We start from the raw sequence: 15,031 nt of genomic DNA on the forward strand, positions 1-15,031 counted from the left end.
GGGTCTAATAGACCCCAATTTTTTCAAAAAAGAGTACCTGTCACTACCTATTGCTATCATAGGGGATATTTACATTCCCTGAGATAACAATAAAAATGATTAAAAAAAAAAAAAATGAAAGGAACAGTTTTAAAATAAGATAAAAAAGCAAAAAAATAATAAAGAAAAAAAAAAAAAAAAAAAAGCACCCCTGTCCCCCCTGCTCTCGCGCTAAGGCGAACGCAAGCGTCGGTCTGGCGTCAAATGTAAACAGCAATTGCACCATACATGTGAGGTATCACCACGACGGTCAGATCGAGGGCAGTAATTTTAGCAGTAGACCTCCTCTGTAAATCTAAAGTGGTAACCTGTAAAGGCTTTTAAAGGCTTTTAAAAATGTATTTATTTTGTTGTCACTGCACGTTTGTGCGCAATTGTAAAGCATGTCATGTTTGGTATCCATGTACTCGGCCTAAGATCATCTTTTTTATTTCATCAAACATTTGGGCAATATAGTGTGTTTTAGTGCATTAAAATGTAAAAAAGTGTGTTTTTTCCCCAAAAAATGCGTTTGAAAAATCGCTGCGCAAATACTGTGTGAAAAAAAAAAATTAAACACCCACCATTTTAATCTGTAGGGCATTTGCTTTAAAAAAATATATAATGTGTGGGGGTTCAAAGTAATTTTCTTGCAAAAAAAAATTATTTTTTCATGTAATCAAAAAGTGTCAGAAAGGGCTTTGTCTTCAAGTGGTTAGAAGAGTGGGTGATGTGTGACATAAGCTTCTAAATGTTGTGCATAAAATGCCAGGACAGTTCAAACCCCCCCAAATGACCCCATTTTGGAAAGTAGACACCCCAAGCTATTTGCTGAGAGGCATGTCGAGTCCATGGAATATTTTATATTGTGACACAAGTTGCGGGAAAGAGACAAATTATTATTATTTTTTTTTTTTTTTGCACAAAGTTGTCACTAAATGATATATTGCTCAAACATGCCATGGGAATATGTGAAATTACACCCCAAAATACATTCTGTTGCTTCTCCTGAGTACGGGGATACCACATGTGTGAGACTTTTTGGGAGCCTAGCCACGTATGGGACCCCGAAAACCAAGCACCGCCTTCAGGCTTTCTAAGGGCGTAAATTTTTGATTTCACTCTTCACTGCCTATCACAGTCTCGGAGGCCATGGAATGCCCAGGTGGCACAAACCCCCCCCAAATGACCCCATTTTGGAAAGTAGACACCCCAAGCTATTTGCTGAGAGGTATAGTGAGTATTTTGCAGACCTCACTTTTTGTCACAAAGTTTTGAAAATTAAAAAAAGAAAAAAAAAATTTTTTTTTTTGTCTTTCTTCATTTTCAAAAACAAATGAGAGCTGCAAAATACTCACCATGCCTCTCAGCAAATAGCTTGGGGTGTCTACTTTCCAAAATGGGGTCATTTGGGGGGGGTTTGTGCCACCTGGGCATTCCATGGCCTCCGAAACTGTGATAGGCAGTGAAGAGTGAAATCAAAAATGTACACCCTTAGAAATCCTGAAGGCGGTGATTGGTTTTCGGGGTCCCGTACGCGGCTAGGCTCCTAAAAAGTCCCACACATGTGGTATCCCCGTACTCAAGAGAAGCAGCAGAATGTATTTTGGGGTGCAATTCCACATATGCCCATGACCTGTGTGAGCAATATATCATTTAGTGACAACTTTGTGCAAAAAAAAAAAAAAAAATAAATAAATTGTCACTTTCCCGCAACTTGTGTCAAAATATAAAATATTCCATGGACTCAACATGCCTCTCAGCAAATAGCTTGGCGTGTCTACTTTCCAAAATGGGGTCATTTGGGGGGGGGTTTGTGCCATCTGGGCATTTTATGGCCTTCAAAACTGTGATAGGTAGTGAGGAGTAAAATCAAAAATGTACGCCCTTAGAAATCCTGAAGGCAGTGATTGGTTTTCGGGGCCCCGTATGCGGCTAGGCTCCCAAAAAGTCCCACACATGTGGTATCCCCATACTCAGAAGAAGCAGCTAAATGTATTTTGGGGTGCAATTCCACATATGCCCATGGCCTGTGTGAGCAATATATCATTTAGTGACAACTTTTTGTAATTTTTTTTTTTTTTTTTCATTATTCAATCACTTGGGACAAAAAAAATGAATATTCAATGGGCTCAACATGCCTCTCAGCAATTTCCTTGGGGTGTCTACTTTCCAAAATGGGGTCATTTGTGGGGGTTTTGTACTGCCCTGTCATTTTAGCACCTCAAGAAATGACATAGGCAGTCATAAATTAAAGACTGTGTAAATTCCAGAAAATGTACCCTAGTTTGTAGGCGCTATAACTTTTGCGCAAACCAATAAATATACACTTATTGACATTTTTTTTACCAAAGACATGTGGCCAAATACATTTTGGCCTAAATGTATGATTAAATTGAGTTTATTGGATTTTTTTTAGAACAAAAAGTAGAAAATATCATTTTTTTTCAAAATTTTCGGTCTTTTTCCGTGTATAGCGCAAAAAATAAAAACGGCAGAGGTGATCAAATACCATCAAAAGAAAGCTCTATTTGTGGGAAGAAAAGGACGCAAATTTCGTTTGGTTACAGCATTGCATGACCGCGCAATTAGCAGTTAAAGCGACGCAGTGCCAAATTGTAAAAAGTGCTCTGGTCAGGAAGGGGGTAAATCCTTCCGGGGCTGAAGTGGTTAAGCATCATTAAAATCACTGCTCCCGAAAAAACGTCTGTTTTTAAAAGTTTTTTTTGCATTGACCCAGGTCCCCAAACCCTTTTTTAGGACAATACCATGCAAATTAGCCTTTAAAATGAGCACTTTTGATTTTGAACGTTCGAGTCCCATAGACGTCAATGGGGTTCTAACGTTCGTGCAAATTTTTGGTCCGTTCGCAAGTTCAGGTGCGAACCGAACCGGGGGCTGTTCGGCTCATCCCTAACCGCCACTACAGGGGAAGCGTTCTTTCCACTGACCACCACTATAAAGGGAGGATTCTTTCCACTGACCACCACTATAAAGGGAGGATTCTTTCCACTGACCACCACTATAAAGGGAGGATTCTTTCCACTGACCACCACTATAAAGAGAGGATTCTTTCCACTGACCACCACTATAAAGGGAGGATTCTTTCCACTGACCACCACTATAAAGGGAGGATTCTTTCCACTGACCACCACTATAAAGGGAGGATTCTTTCCACTGATCACCACTATAAAGAGGAGATTTTTTCCATTTACCATCACTATAGGGGGAGTTTTCTTTTCACTGACCGCCACTATAAAGGGAGCGTTCTTTCCACTGACCACCACTATAAAGAGAGGATTCTTTCCATTGACCACCACGATAGGGGGAGCATTCTTTCCACTGACCACCGCTGTAAAGGGAGCATTCTTTCCACTGAACACCACTGTAAAGGAAGGATTCTTTCCATTGACCACCACCATAAAGAGAGGATTCTTTCCACTGACCACCACTGTATTCTTTCCATTGAACCCCACTATAAGTGGAGGATTCTTTCCACTGACCACCACCATAAAGAGAGGATTCTTTCCAATCACCAACACTATAAGGGGGGCATTCTTTCCACTGATCATCACTGTAAAGGGAGGATTATTTCCATTGACCACCACTATAAGGGGGTGTTCTTTCCACTGACCACCACTATAAGGGAGTGTTCTTTTCACTGACTACCTCTATAAAGAGATGATTATTTCCATTGACCACAACTATAGGGGGAGCGTATTTTCCTCTGACCACCACTATAAAGGAAGCATTCTTTCCACTGACCACCACTATAAGGAGAGGATTCTTCCACTAACCACCACTATAAGGGGAGGATTCTTTCCACTGACCACCACTATAAACAGAGGATTCTTTCCATTGACCACCACTATAGGGGGAGCGTTCTTTCCATTGACCACCACTATAAAGGGAGGATTCTTTCCACTGACCACCACTATAAAGGAAGGATTTTTTCCACTGACCGCCACTATAAAGAGAGGACTCTTTCCATTGACCACCACTATAGGGGGAGCATTCTTTCCATTGACCACCACTATAAAGGGAGGACTCTTTCCACTGACCACCACTATAAAGGGAGGATTCTTTCCACTGATCACCACTGTAAAGTAAGGATTCTTTCCATTGACCACCACCATAAAGAGAGGATTCTTTCCAATGACCACCACTAGAGGGGGAGCGTTCTTTCCACTGACCACCACTATAAAGAGAGGACTCTTTCCATTGACCACCACTATAGGGGAAGCGTTCTTTCCACTGACCACCACTATAAAGGGAGGACTCTTTCCACTGACCACCACTATAAAGGGAGGATTCTTTCCACTGGCCAACACTGTAAAGGAAGGATTCTTTCCATTGACCACCACCATAAAGAGAGGATTCTTTCCAATGACCACCACTATAAAGGGAGGATTCTTTCCAATGACCAGCACTATAAGGGGAGCATTCTTTCCACTGACCTTCACTGTATTCTTTCCACTGACCACCACTATAAGTGGAGGATTCTTTCCACTGACCACCACCATAAAGGGAGGATTCTTTCCAATGACCAGCACAATAAGGGGAGCATTCTTTCCACTGACCACCACCATAAAGGGAGGATTCTTTCCAATGACCAGCACTATAAGGGGAGCTTTCTTTCCACTGATCATCATTGAAAAGGGAGCATTCTTTCCATCGATCTTCACCACTATAAAGTAAGCATTCTTTCCACTGACCACCACTGTAAAGGGAGGATTCTTTCCATTGACCACCACTATAAGGGAGTGTTCTTTCCACTGACCACCACTATAAGGGAGCGTTCTTTCCACTGACTACCACTATAAAGAGAGGATTATTTCCATTAACCACCACTATAGGGGGAGCGTATTTTCCTCTGACCACCACTATAAAGGAAGCATTCTTTCCACTGACCACCACTGTAAAGGGAGCTTTCTTTCCACTGACCACCACCATAAGGAGTGGATTCTTTCACTGACCTCCACTATAAAGAGAGGATTATTTCCATTGACCATCACTATAGGGGAGCGTTCTTTCCATTGACCACCACTATAAAGAGAGGATTCTTTCCACTGACCACCACTATAAAGGGAGGATTCTTTCCACTGACCACCACTATAAAGGGAGGATTCTTTCCACTGACCACCACTATAAAGGGAGGATTCTTTCCACTAACCTCCACTATAAAGGGAGGATTCTTTCCACTGACCACAACTATAAAAGGAGGATTCTTCCCACTGACCACCACTATAACGAGAGGATTTTTTTCCATTTACCATCACTATAGGGGGAGTTTTCTTTTCACTGACCACCACTGTAGAGGGAGGATTCTTTCCATTGACCACCACTATAAAGGGAGTGTTCTTTCCACTGACCACCACTATAAAGAGAGGATTCTTTCCATTGACCACCACTATAGGGGGAGCATTCTTTCCACTGACCACCACCGTAAAGGAAGGATTCTTTCCATTGACCACCACCATAAAGAGAGAATTCTTTCCACTGACCACCACTGTATTCTTTCCATTGACCACCACTATAAGTGGAGGATTCTTTCCACTGACCACCACCATAAAGAAAGGATTCTTTCCAATGACCACCACTATAAGGGTTCTTTCCTCTGATCATCACTGTAAAGGGAGGATTCTTTCTATTGACCACCACTATAAGGGAATGTTCTTTCCACTGACCACCACTATAAAGGGAGTGTTCTTTTCACTGACTACCACTATAAAGAGAGGATTATTTCCATTGACCACCACTATAGGGGGAGCGTATTTTCCTCTGACCACCACTATAAAGGTAGCTTTCTTTACACTGACCACCACTATAAGGGGAGGATTCTTTCCACTGACCACCACTATAAAAGAGGATTCTTTCCATTGACCACCACTATAGGAGGAGCATTCTTTCCACTGACCACCGCTATAAAGAGAAGATTCTTTCCAATGACCACCACTATAAAGGGAGCATTCTTTCCACTGATCATCACTGTAAAGGGAGCATTCTTTCCATCGACCACCACTATAAGGAAGTGTTCTGTTCATTGACCACCACTATAAAGGCGAGGATTCTTTCCATTGACCACCACTATAGGGGGAGTTTTCTTTCCACTGACCACCACTGTAGAAGGAGGATTCTTTCCACTGACCACCGCTGTAAAGGGAGCATTCTTTCCACTGACCACCGCTATAAAGAGAGGATTCTTTCCACTGACCACCACTATAAAGGGAGGATTCTTTCCACTGACCACCACTATAAAGGGAGGATTCTTTCCACTGACTACCACTATAAAGAGAGGATTCTTTCCACTGACTACCACTATAAAGAGAGGATTCTTTCCATTTACCATCATTATAGGGGGAGCGTTCTTTCCAATGACCATCACTGTAAAGGGAGCATTCTTTAGCAGCCATCCCAGGCCAGGAAGTAAATGGTGACCTTGGTTTCTGAATAGAGATATGGCTGTCCTGCAGTGAAAAGGTATTGTCAGGGGCAGTGCTATGATCTCTATGACTGTAATACCGTACATGATTGTAATTGTTACACTGACACATTATTTAACTTGCCACATATCTCTAAGGCTGGGTCTGCTTTCTAATTATGTTTTTTATCTACAAACATGCTGATTAATGCACTTGGAGAAATCTGAATGTGTGCCACAAAGGAACATAGTCACAGAGGTGTATGACAAAGTAATACAACTTCATCATTTATGATTAATAATGGTAAACAAAACTGAAAGTATTGCCATTCTGTATATATATCTTAGAGGAGGGATATTGGGCACACACAGACCTGCAGACAGGTAAGATACAACTTCACCTTATTCCTCTTCTCATCATAAGTAATCTTAATACACTATGGAAATATGGAAATATTTTTTTCTCATCCATTTTGGCCTTTTTCTTTGAAACACAGGCTGCATCGTGTTCACAGAGGTTCCATACTGTGTCCTCATCGTAAAATGTGAGTAAAGGTCATTAACCATGCCATTGTCACATCCCTACACCCTTGTTGTTCCTTGTTTTCATGGCCGTAGTTGATGGATAAAAAACTGGATTAATATAATGTGCATCAAAGACATTTTTTTTTGTTTTGGATCGACTGTGGAAGGGTTAGACCCTATACTGAGAAAAGTAGAAAAATAGCCCCTGGACCCATAATGTTATCTTATTGGTATTGCTATCTTACATGTTGATGTAAATAATCTGGTTCCTGGCAGGCAGCTTCTTCATGGTCTCTGGCTTGTAGTGTAGAAATTGAAGCCCTTCACCACTGCTAAGAGGTCCAGATACCACAATATTCCAAAAAAGGGTCAGAAGGACAAGCCAAAGAGTAACAATGTTACTTTGTATCTCTCTCTGTCTAAACAATGTTTATAAACAGCAATACTTTGTATTTTTTTATCTCCTGTCTGAACACTGTTTACAAACAATGTTACTTTGTATCTCTCTATCTCCTGTCTGAAGAATGTTTATAAACAAAGTTACTTTGTATCTTTATATCTCCTGTCTGAACAATATGTATAAATAATGTCGCTTTGTATCTCTCTATGATCTCTCTGAACAATGTTTGCAAACACTGTTACTTTGTATCTCTAGCTCTTGTATGATCAATGTTTATAAATAATGCTACTTTGTATCTCTCTATCTCTGTCTGATCAATATTTATAAACAATGTTACTTTGTATCTCTCTATCTCTGTCTGATCAATATTTATAAACAATGTTACTTTGTATCTCTCTATCTCCCATCTGATCAATGTTTATAAACAATGTTACTTTGTATCTCTCTATCTCTGTCTGATCAATATTTATAAACAATGTTACTTTGTATCTCTCTATCTCTGTCTGATCAATATTTATAAACAATGTTACTTTGTATCTCTCTATCTCCCGTATGAAGAATGTTTATAAACCATGTTCATTTGTATCTTTATATGTCATGTCTGAACACTATTTATAAATAATGTTGCTTTGTATCTCTCTATTTTCTGTCTGAACAATGTTTATAAACAATGTTACTTTGATCACACAAGAGATAGAAAGATACAAAGTAACATTGTTTATAAATATTGTTCAGACAGAAGATAGAGAGATACAAAGTAACATTGTTTATAAACATTGATCAGACAGAGATAGAGAGATACAAGGTAATATTGTTTATAAACATTGATCAGACAGAAGATAAAGAGATACCATGTAACATTGTTTATAAACATTGATCAGATGGGAGATAGAGAGATACAAAGTAGCATTATTTATAAACATTGATCATACAAGAGATAGAGAGATACAATGTTTATAAATAATGATACTTTGTATCTCTCTATTTCTTGTCTGATCAATGTTTATAAACAATGTCATGTTGTATCTCGCTATCTCCTACCTGATCAATGTTACGTTGCATCTCTCTATGTCTGATCATTGTATCTCTCTATCTCCTACCTGATCAATGTTAATAAACCATGTTACTTTGTATCTTTATCTGCTGCTTGAACAATGTTTATAAACAATGTTACTTTGTATCTCTCTATCGCTTGTGTGGTCTTGTATGATCAATGTTTAAAAAACATTGTTACTGTGTATCAGTCTCTCTTGTTTGAACAATGTAGGCTCAGTGTAGTATGCCCAGTGTCTACAACTTGGTGTATCATAAACAATTTACTTTTTTTTGATTAAATATTGTTTTTACTTTTTTTTTAATCCTTTGTTGAATCTCAGTCCTACTGATCTCCTGAAGATTCTCTGCATCCACTTGCTATTTACCAGCCCTCCAGGGATAGCTGCATGGAATTTCCCAGGGCGGGTTGCCTAATGGTGGCAAAAGTAGACCATGCAAATGTAATGTGTGTAGAAATGGCCAGTTGCAGTCTCCACCCACAGTGTGTGTAACAGGATGACAACACAGCAACACATTTAGGAGACAGTCCTTCCCTCCTTGCACGTCATAGCCCTTTCTTTTCCTGAGAGTGTCTATTTTTTGTCTGTGCTGGCCCAGCTCCTTCACCTCTCCCTTTCGCCTACCTACATAACCTTTTATATAGCTTCTGGGAGAGGAGAGAAGACAAATGCTATAGAGGGTCACTTGGGTGACAGCTCTGAGTCTGCTGGGGCTGCTGACATCATATCCAAGACAGCAGAGCACAGCGATAGTCTCTGGGCATTATCATGTCTACACCAGGGGGGCTGTACAGGTGAATAGGATGAATAAAACACATTACATGCACATACAGTCTTATGGGAAGATTGTTGTTGAAATGAATGGACTGGTGATAGGGTCCCTTTAATGTAAATTACAGGTTTAAAAATTTAGAAAATTACATTGATATTTAGGGGTTGATTTACTAAAACGGGAAAGTGCAAAATCTGGTGCAGCTTTGCATTGGAACCAATCAGCTTTCAGTTTTTTTTTTTTCTTCGTCAAAGCTTAATTAATCAAGCTGAAGTTAGAAGCTGATTGGCTACCATTCACAGGTGAACCAGACTATGCAGTTTTAGTTATGCCCTGTACACACGGTCGGACATTGATCAGACATATCGACAACAAGATCCATGGATTTTTTCTGACGGATGTTGGCTCAAACTTGTCTTGCATACACACAGTTGCACAAAGTTATCGAAAAATCCGATCGTTCTGAACGCGGTGATGTAAAACACGTACGTCGGGACTATAAACGGGGCAGTAGCCAATAGCCATTGTCTCTTCATTTAATCTGAGCATGCGTGGCACTTTGTGCGTCAGAATTGGCCACACGCGGTCGGAATTTACACAAACAGATTTTGTTGCCAGAAAATTTTATAGCCTGCTCTCAAACTTTGTGTGTTGGAAATTCCGATGGAAAAAGTCTGATGGAGCCCACACACGGTCGGAATTTCCGACAACAAGCTCCGATCGTACATATTCCGTCAGAAAGTCCGACCGTGTGTACAGGGCATAAGACTACTTTCACACTGAGCGCCTGTGCCGTTAGCGCTAAAGCGCCGCTCATTTTTGCAGCTCTTTAGCACTGTTTTAGCAGCTCTTTTCGCCTGCCAGTGGAGCGCTTTAAAAAAAAAAAAGAGTGGTAAAAAGTTCTGTTTTGCAGCGCTTTCAAAGCACTTTTGGAAGCACTGCCCCTTTATTGCAATGGGCAGGGTGTTTTTGGGGCTCCCCAAAGATGCTGCTTGCATGACTTTTCGTTACGTCCCGCAAGCGCACCACCCCAGTCTGAAAAGACACACTGGAATGAATGGGAGGCGTTTTTTATGAGCTTTTTACAGGCTATTTCTAGCGCTAAAGCTCCTGAAAACCACCCTAAGTGTGAAAGTAGCCTAAATCAACCCCTAAAGCCACGTACACATGAGCGGAATGTCCGACAGAAAAAGTCAGACGGAAGCTTTTTATTGTCTATTCCGATCATGTGTGTGCCTTATCTGAATTTTTTTTTCGAAAATTCTGACGGACCTAGAAATAGAACATGTTCTAAATATTTCTGATGGAACCAATTCCTATCGGGAAAACCGATCGTCTGTATGCTGGTCCGACGGACCAAAAACAATGCATGCTCTGAAGCAAGTACAAGACAGAAGCTATTAGCTACTGGCTATTGCACTTTTCTAGTCCCGTCGTACGTGTTGTACGTCACCGCGTTCTGGACAGTTGGACTTTGGTCGAACTTTGGTTTGACCGTGTGTAGGCAAGACCGCTTGAATGGAATTCTGTCTGAGTTCCGTTGGAGAAACCTTCGGGTGTGTATGCGGCAGCACAGTGTATCATAAATCCCCATGCTTTCTTTTCCCAATAAATCTTGCTGTCACATTTTTTTTTTTTTTTTTAACCATCAAAGTGCCTCAGATCTCCTCCAAGCTTTCTCAACCACTTTCTGTCTACAGTCACCTGCTCCAGGATCAACTGCTTTGCTCTGAAGTGGACTGGATTCCTGGTGGTGACAATGGTGGACCATGCCTTAGCAAGGTGTGTTAGCACAACCAGTTGTGGCCTTCATCAAGGGTGCATGTGACAGGGTGACAATGCAGAAGCACAATTGGGAGACAGTTATCATCCCATAACAGGAACTGGCTGAACAAGGACCTATGTGGCAGGATCACCAGGAATATTTTAATAAGAGCTTCAGATTTGAAAAGACTTAAAATGACTTTAAAATGACCTTAACATGTGTTGGCTTATATGAGGTTTTGGTGCTTTGGTTTACATCTACATCAATTGTCTTTACAGATAAAGATGCTGTTGGAATTGTTGGGGAAAACGCTGTGTGTTTTGCACCTGTTCTTATCTTTCCAGGTAAACCTTACACCCTGAAACGTTCAGTCATGTCCTATAAATATATATATTATTACACATGGGGTCAGGTCACAGAGATCTGAGGCTTGGTGACCTGAGGGTGAAGGAATGTTACATAACACTGAACCACTAATGGAAAAAAAACAACTGCTTTTCACGATGGAGTGTTAGCTCTGTCTTTAGTTATCATTAGAGAAGAGCTTAGGTGTCCTCAACCAATCTCTAACGTCCGAACTGCCATTTTCTTGTACTCACATGAGCTGAGGGTCAGGAAATGGCCCAGCCTGCAGCTCCTTGGAGTACAAAAAAGCAGGTTTGGGGATTGGGTTAGAGATGGGTTTGGAGGACACCCGAGCTCTTTTTTAATGATTACTATTAGGCTATATTCACACTGAAAGCGCTGGCCGCTCGTTTTAGCGGTGCTTAAGTGCTGTTTAAGCGATACTTTTGCAACGCTTTTTGGCTGCTAGTGGGGCGCTTTTTACCCCCAAAAAGTCCAATTTTGCGGCGCTTTCAAAGCGCTTTTTAGGCGCTTTGAAATTGCTGCACATTCATTCCAATGGGCAGGGCGTTTTGGGAGCGCTAAATACAGCGCTTCCAACCCACCCCAAAGATGCTGCTTGCAGGACTTTTCGGAACGTCCCGCAAGCGCACCGCCCGATTGTGAAAAGACACACTGGAATGAAAGGGAGGCGGTTTTCAGGTGCTTTGCAGAGGCTATTTCTAGCGCTAAAGCACCTGAAAATGGCCCCAGTGTGAAAGGAGTCTTAGGTTTGCACTACCATTTTTTTTTTTACCAGCGAGTAAGAGTACAGATACTTTCGGTCAAGTACCCGCCGATACAAGTACGGATGACCTTTGAACCCACCCAAAATGAATAGGCTCAAATCGCACTGCAAAGAATCATATGTGATTTGACCAGGAATGTGGTGCAATTCCTGTCTGAATCTCATGCGATTTCCCACACTGCTCCTGTGTGGACCCAAGCTGAAGTCACTATGACAAGCCTGGGTTCACACAGGAACGGTGCCGCAAACCGCATTGGATTCAGACAGGAATCGCTCCGCATTTCTGTTCAACTCAAATGCAATTCTTTGCAGTGTGATTTGAGCGTATTTATTTTGGATGGGCTCAAATTGCACCACAAAAGTATCCATTAGCTTATCAGAGCATTTGCACGAGTACTCGTGCAAATGCTCAGCATCGGCGCTGATACTGACACTTGTATTGGTGCAACCCTAATCACTCGTATTAATTTTCAACTCACCAGCGACTACTGTATATTGTGCATGTCCTAGGCCCACATACTTGCCATTAGGGTCCTAGGCACATTCATCTCAGGGAGTGATTCTTGCCTCTGGATGTTTAGAATGAGGGGCATCAGTCAAGGCTTTTTTCTGACACTTTTTGTTTGCAAGTAAAAAAGAGGATTTTTTGCTAGAAAATTACTATAACACTCAAACATTATTTATGTTTTTTTTTTAGCAGAGGCCCTAGTGAATAAAATGGTGGGTTTTGCAATATTTTATGTCACATGGTATTTGCCCAGCAATTTTTGAAAGCAAATTTGGAAAAAATACACTAATTAATTTTAATGCACACAAACACAATATAATAACCAATTTTTGGTAAAATAAAAAAGATGGTATTACGCCAAGTAAATAGATACCCAACATGTCACGCTTTAAAATTGTGCACACTCATGGAATGGTAACAAACTACGTCGCCCCAGGCGACATTTTAAGAGCCTTTACAGGTTACCAGTTTAGAGTTTTAGAGGAGGTCTGGTGCTAGATTTATTGCTCTCACTCTGTTGTTCGCAGTGATAGTTCACATGTATGGGTTACGTATGCGTGCAGGACCAACGCTTGCGTTCACCCGTGTGCACAAGCACGGGGGGGGGGGGGGGGGGGATGGGGGTGCTTTTAATTTTTTTTTTTACATTTTATTTATTTACACCGTTTCTTTAATTTTCTTTTTATCACTTTTATTGCTGTTACAAGGAATGTAAACATGACTGTGTGTGTGTACAGGATTGAGATGACTGTATGTGTGCAGGATGGAGAAGACAGGATAGAGATGACATGATGGAGATGACTGTGAGTGTGCAGGATGGAGATGACTGACAGCCATCCCCATGAGATAGAGACCCCAATGGGCTGCTGCTTGCAAACAGATAGAGACCCCCCCCAGCCATCACGATCTTCCCCCCAGAGGTGGAGATGCAGAGAGAGCCCAAATTGCAGCACTAAACATACCTCCGTTTGGGTCCACTCTGCTGAAGCCTCCTCCTGCCTCACACATGTGTTGCACTTCAAGGCTCAAGGCAGGCTAGCATTTTGATCATCACCCGTCCGAGGCTGGCCACACCCCCTCCCTGAGTCCCACCCAATCACTGAGAAGCAGGCTCTACCTAACCTCACCAGACCTCAGTGAATGAGAGTCCTGAATACTTAAAGCGGGGTTCCCACTTAAAAAAAATAAATAAATAAAATTCAGCAGCTACAAATAATGCAGCTGCTGACTTTTAATAATAGGACACTTACCTATCCCAGGGTCCAGCGATGCAGGGGATCGAAGCCCCGCTTGTCCCCCCTCCGCTCGGCGGCGCTGGCATTTCAACTGTGGGCGCCCGGCTGTGGCTTCACAGCCGGGCACCCACTGCGCATGTGTGAGCTGGCCGTCACTGGCCACGCAATCATCTGGGACTGGTCACGTGTCCCAGATGATTGACAAGAGGGAGGGGGAGAGGCGATCTCCCTTCCTGCGCTGAGGGAAGTGACATCAGGAGCCAAGGCGCCGAAGGAGGCAGACTACGTGGGACCCCCTAGCAACAGGCATTTAGAGGTGAGTAAAAAAAATTTTTTTCTCCAAATGTTTTTTTTTATTTTTTTTAAGCATATTTTTTTTGGGGGGGTGGAACTCCACTTTTAGCTGCCTGAACAGCTCAGCTTCTGCTGGGGAAGGAGGTAGGTCCGGGGGAAGGATCCGATCTGTGTCCCCAGCAGTGTGTGCCGCATCATGTGATGTTTTGGATGCAACCAGCCCCGCTCTGTTTTTCCCAATAATTTAAATGCACAGTTCACAGCTGTCTGTGACTGATTTCCGGGAATCAGCCCGGGACAAGGAAATACCTTGACAGCTGTTCCAAATTCATGAGTGTCCCAGGCAATTTGGGGCTGTTGACAACTATGACTAGGGATGGGCCGAACACCCCCCGGTTCGGTTCGCACCAGAACATGCGAACAGGCAAAAAATTTGTACGAACACGCAAACACCATTAAAGTCTATGGGACATGAACATGAAAAATCAAAAGTGCTAATTTTAAAGGTTTATATGCAAGTTATTGTCATAAAAAGTGTTTGGGGACCTGGGTCCTGCCCCAGGGGACATGTATCAATGCAAAAAAAAGTTTTAAAAACGGCCGTTTTTTCGGGAGCAGTGATTTTAATAATGCTTAAAGTGAAACAATAAAAGTGTAATATTCCTTTAAAATTTGTACCTCGGGGGGTGTCTATAGTATGCCTGTAAAGAGGGGCATGTTTCCCGTGTTTAGAACAGTCTGACAGCAAAATGACATTTCTAAAGGAAAAAAGTCATTTAAAAATACTCGCTGCTATTAATGAATTGTCGGTCCGGCAATACACATAAAAGTTAATTGATAAAAACAGCATGGGAATTCCCCACTGGGGAACCCCGAACCAAAATTAAAAAAAAAATGCCTGGGGGT

The 15,031-nt window shown here is 41.7% G+C and overlaps 1 protein-coding gene across 2 annotated transcripts in view; it reads left to right on the forward strand.

The window, feature by feature from the left end:
• The first annotated feature begins 6,612 nt into the window (after positions 1-6,612).
• The window catches only part of LOC141126753 (ecto-ADP-ribosyltransferase 5-like), a 70,232-nt gene continuing 61,813 nt past the window's right edge, over positions 6,613-15,031 (forward strand). Inside the window, exons 1-3 of one of the 2 annotated variants that reach the window (XM_073612727.1) lie at positions 6,613-6,823; positions 6,937-6,984; positions 11,235-11,300. In XM_073612727.1, coding sequence (XP_073468828.1) covers positions 11,241-11,300 — 60 coding nt within the window. In that variant the 5' untranslated portion in view covers positions 6,613-6,823; positions 6,937-6,984; positions 11,235-11,240. The remainder of the gene's footprint in view (positions 6,824-6,936; positions 6,985-11,234; positions 11,301-15,031) is intronic. The other variant, XM_073612728.1, reaches the window with a different exon arrangement.

This window comes from Aquarana catesbeiana, linkage group LG02 (assembly GCF_042186555.1).
Source record: "Aquarana catesbeiana isolate 2022-GZ linkage group LG02, ASM4218655v1, whole genome shotgun sequence".
Classification (NCBI taxonomy): Eukaryota; Metazoa; Chordata; class Amphibia; order Anura; family Ranidae; genus Aquarana; species Aquarana catesbeiana.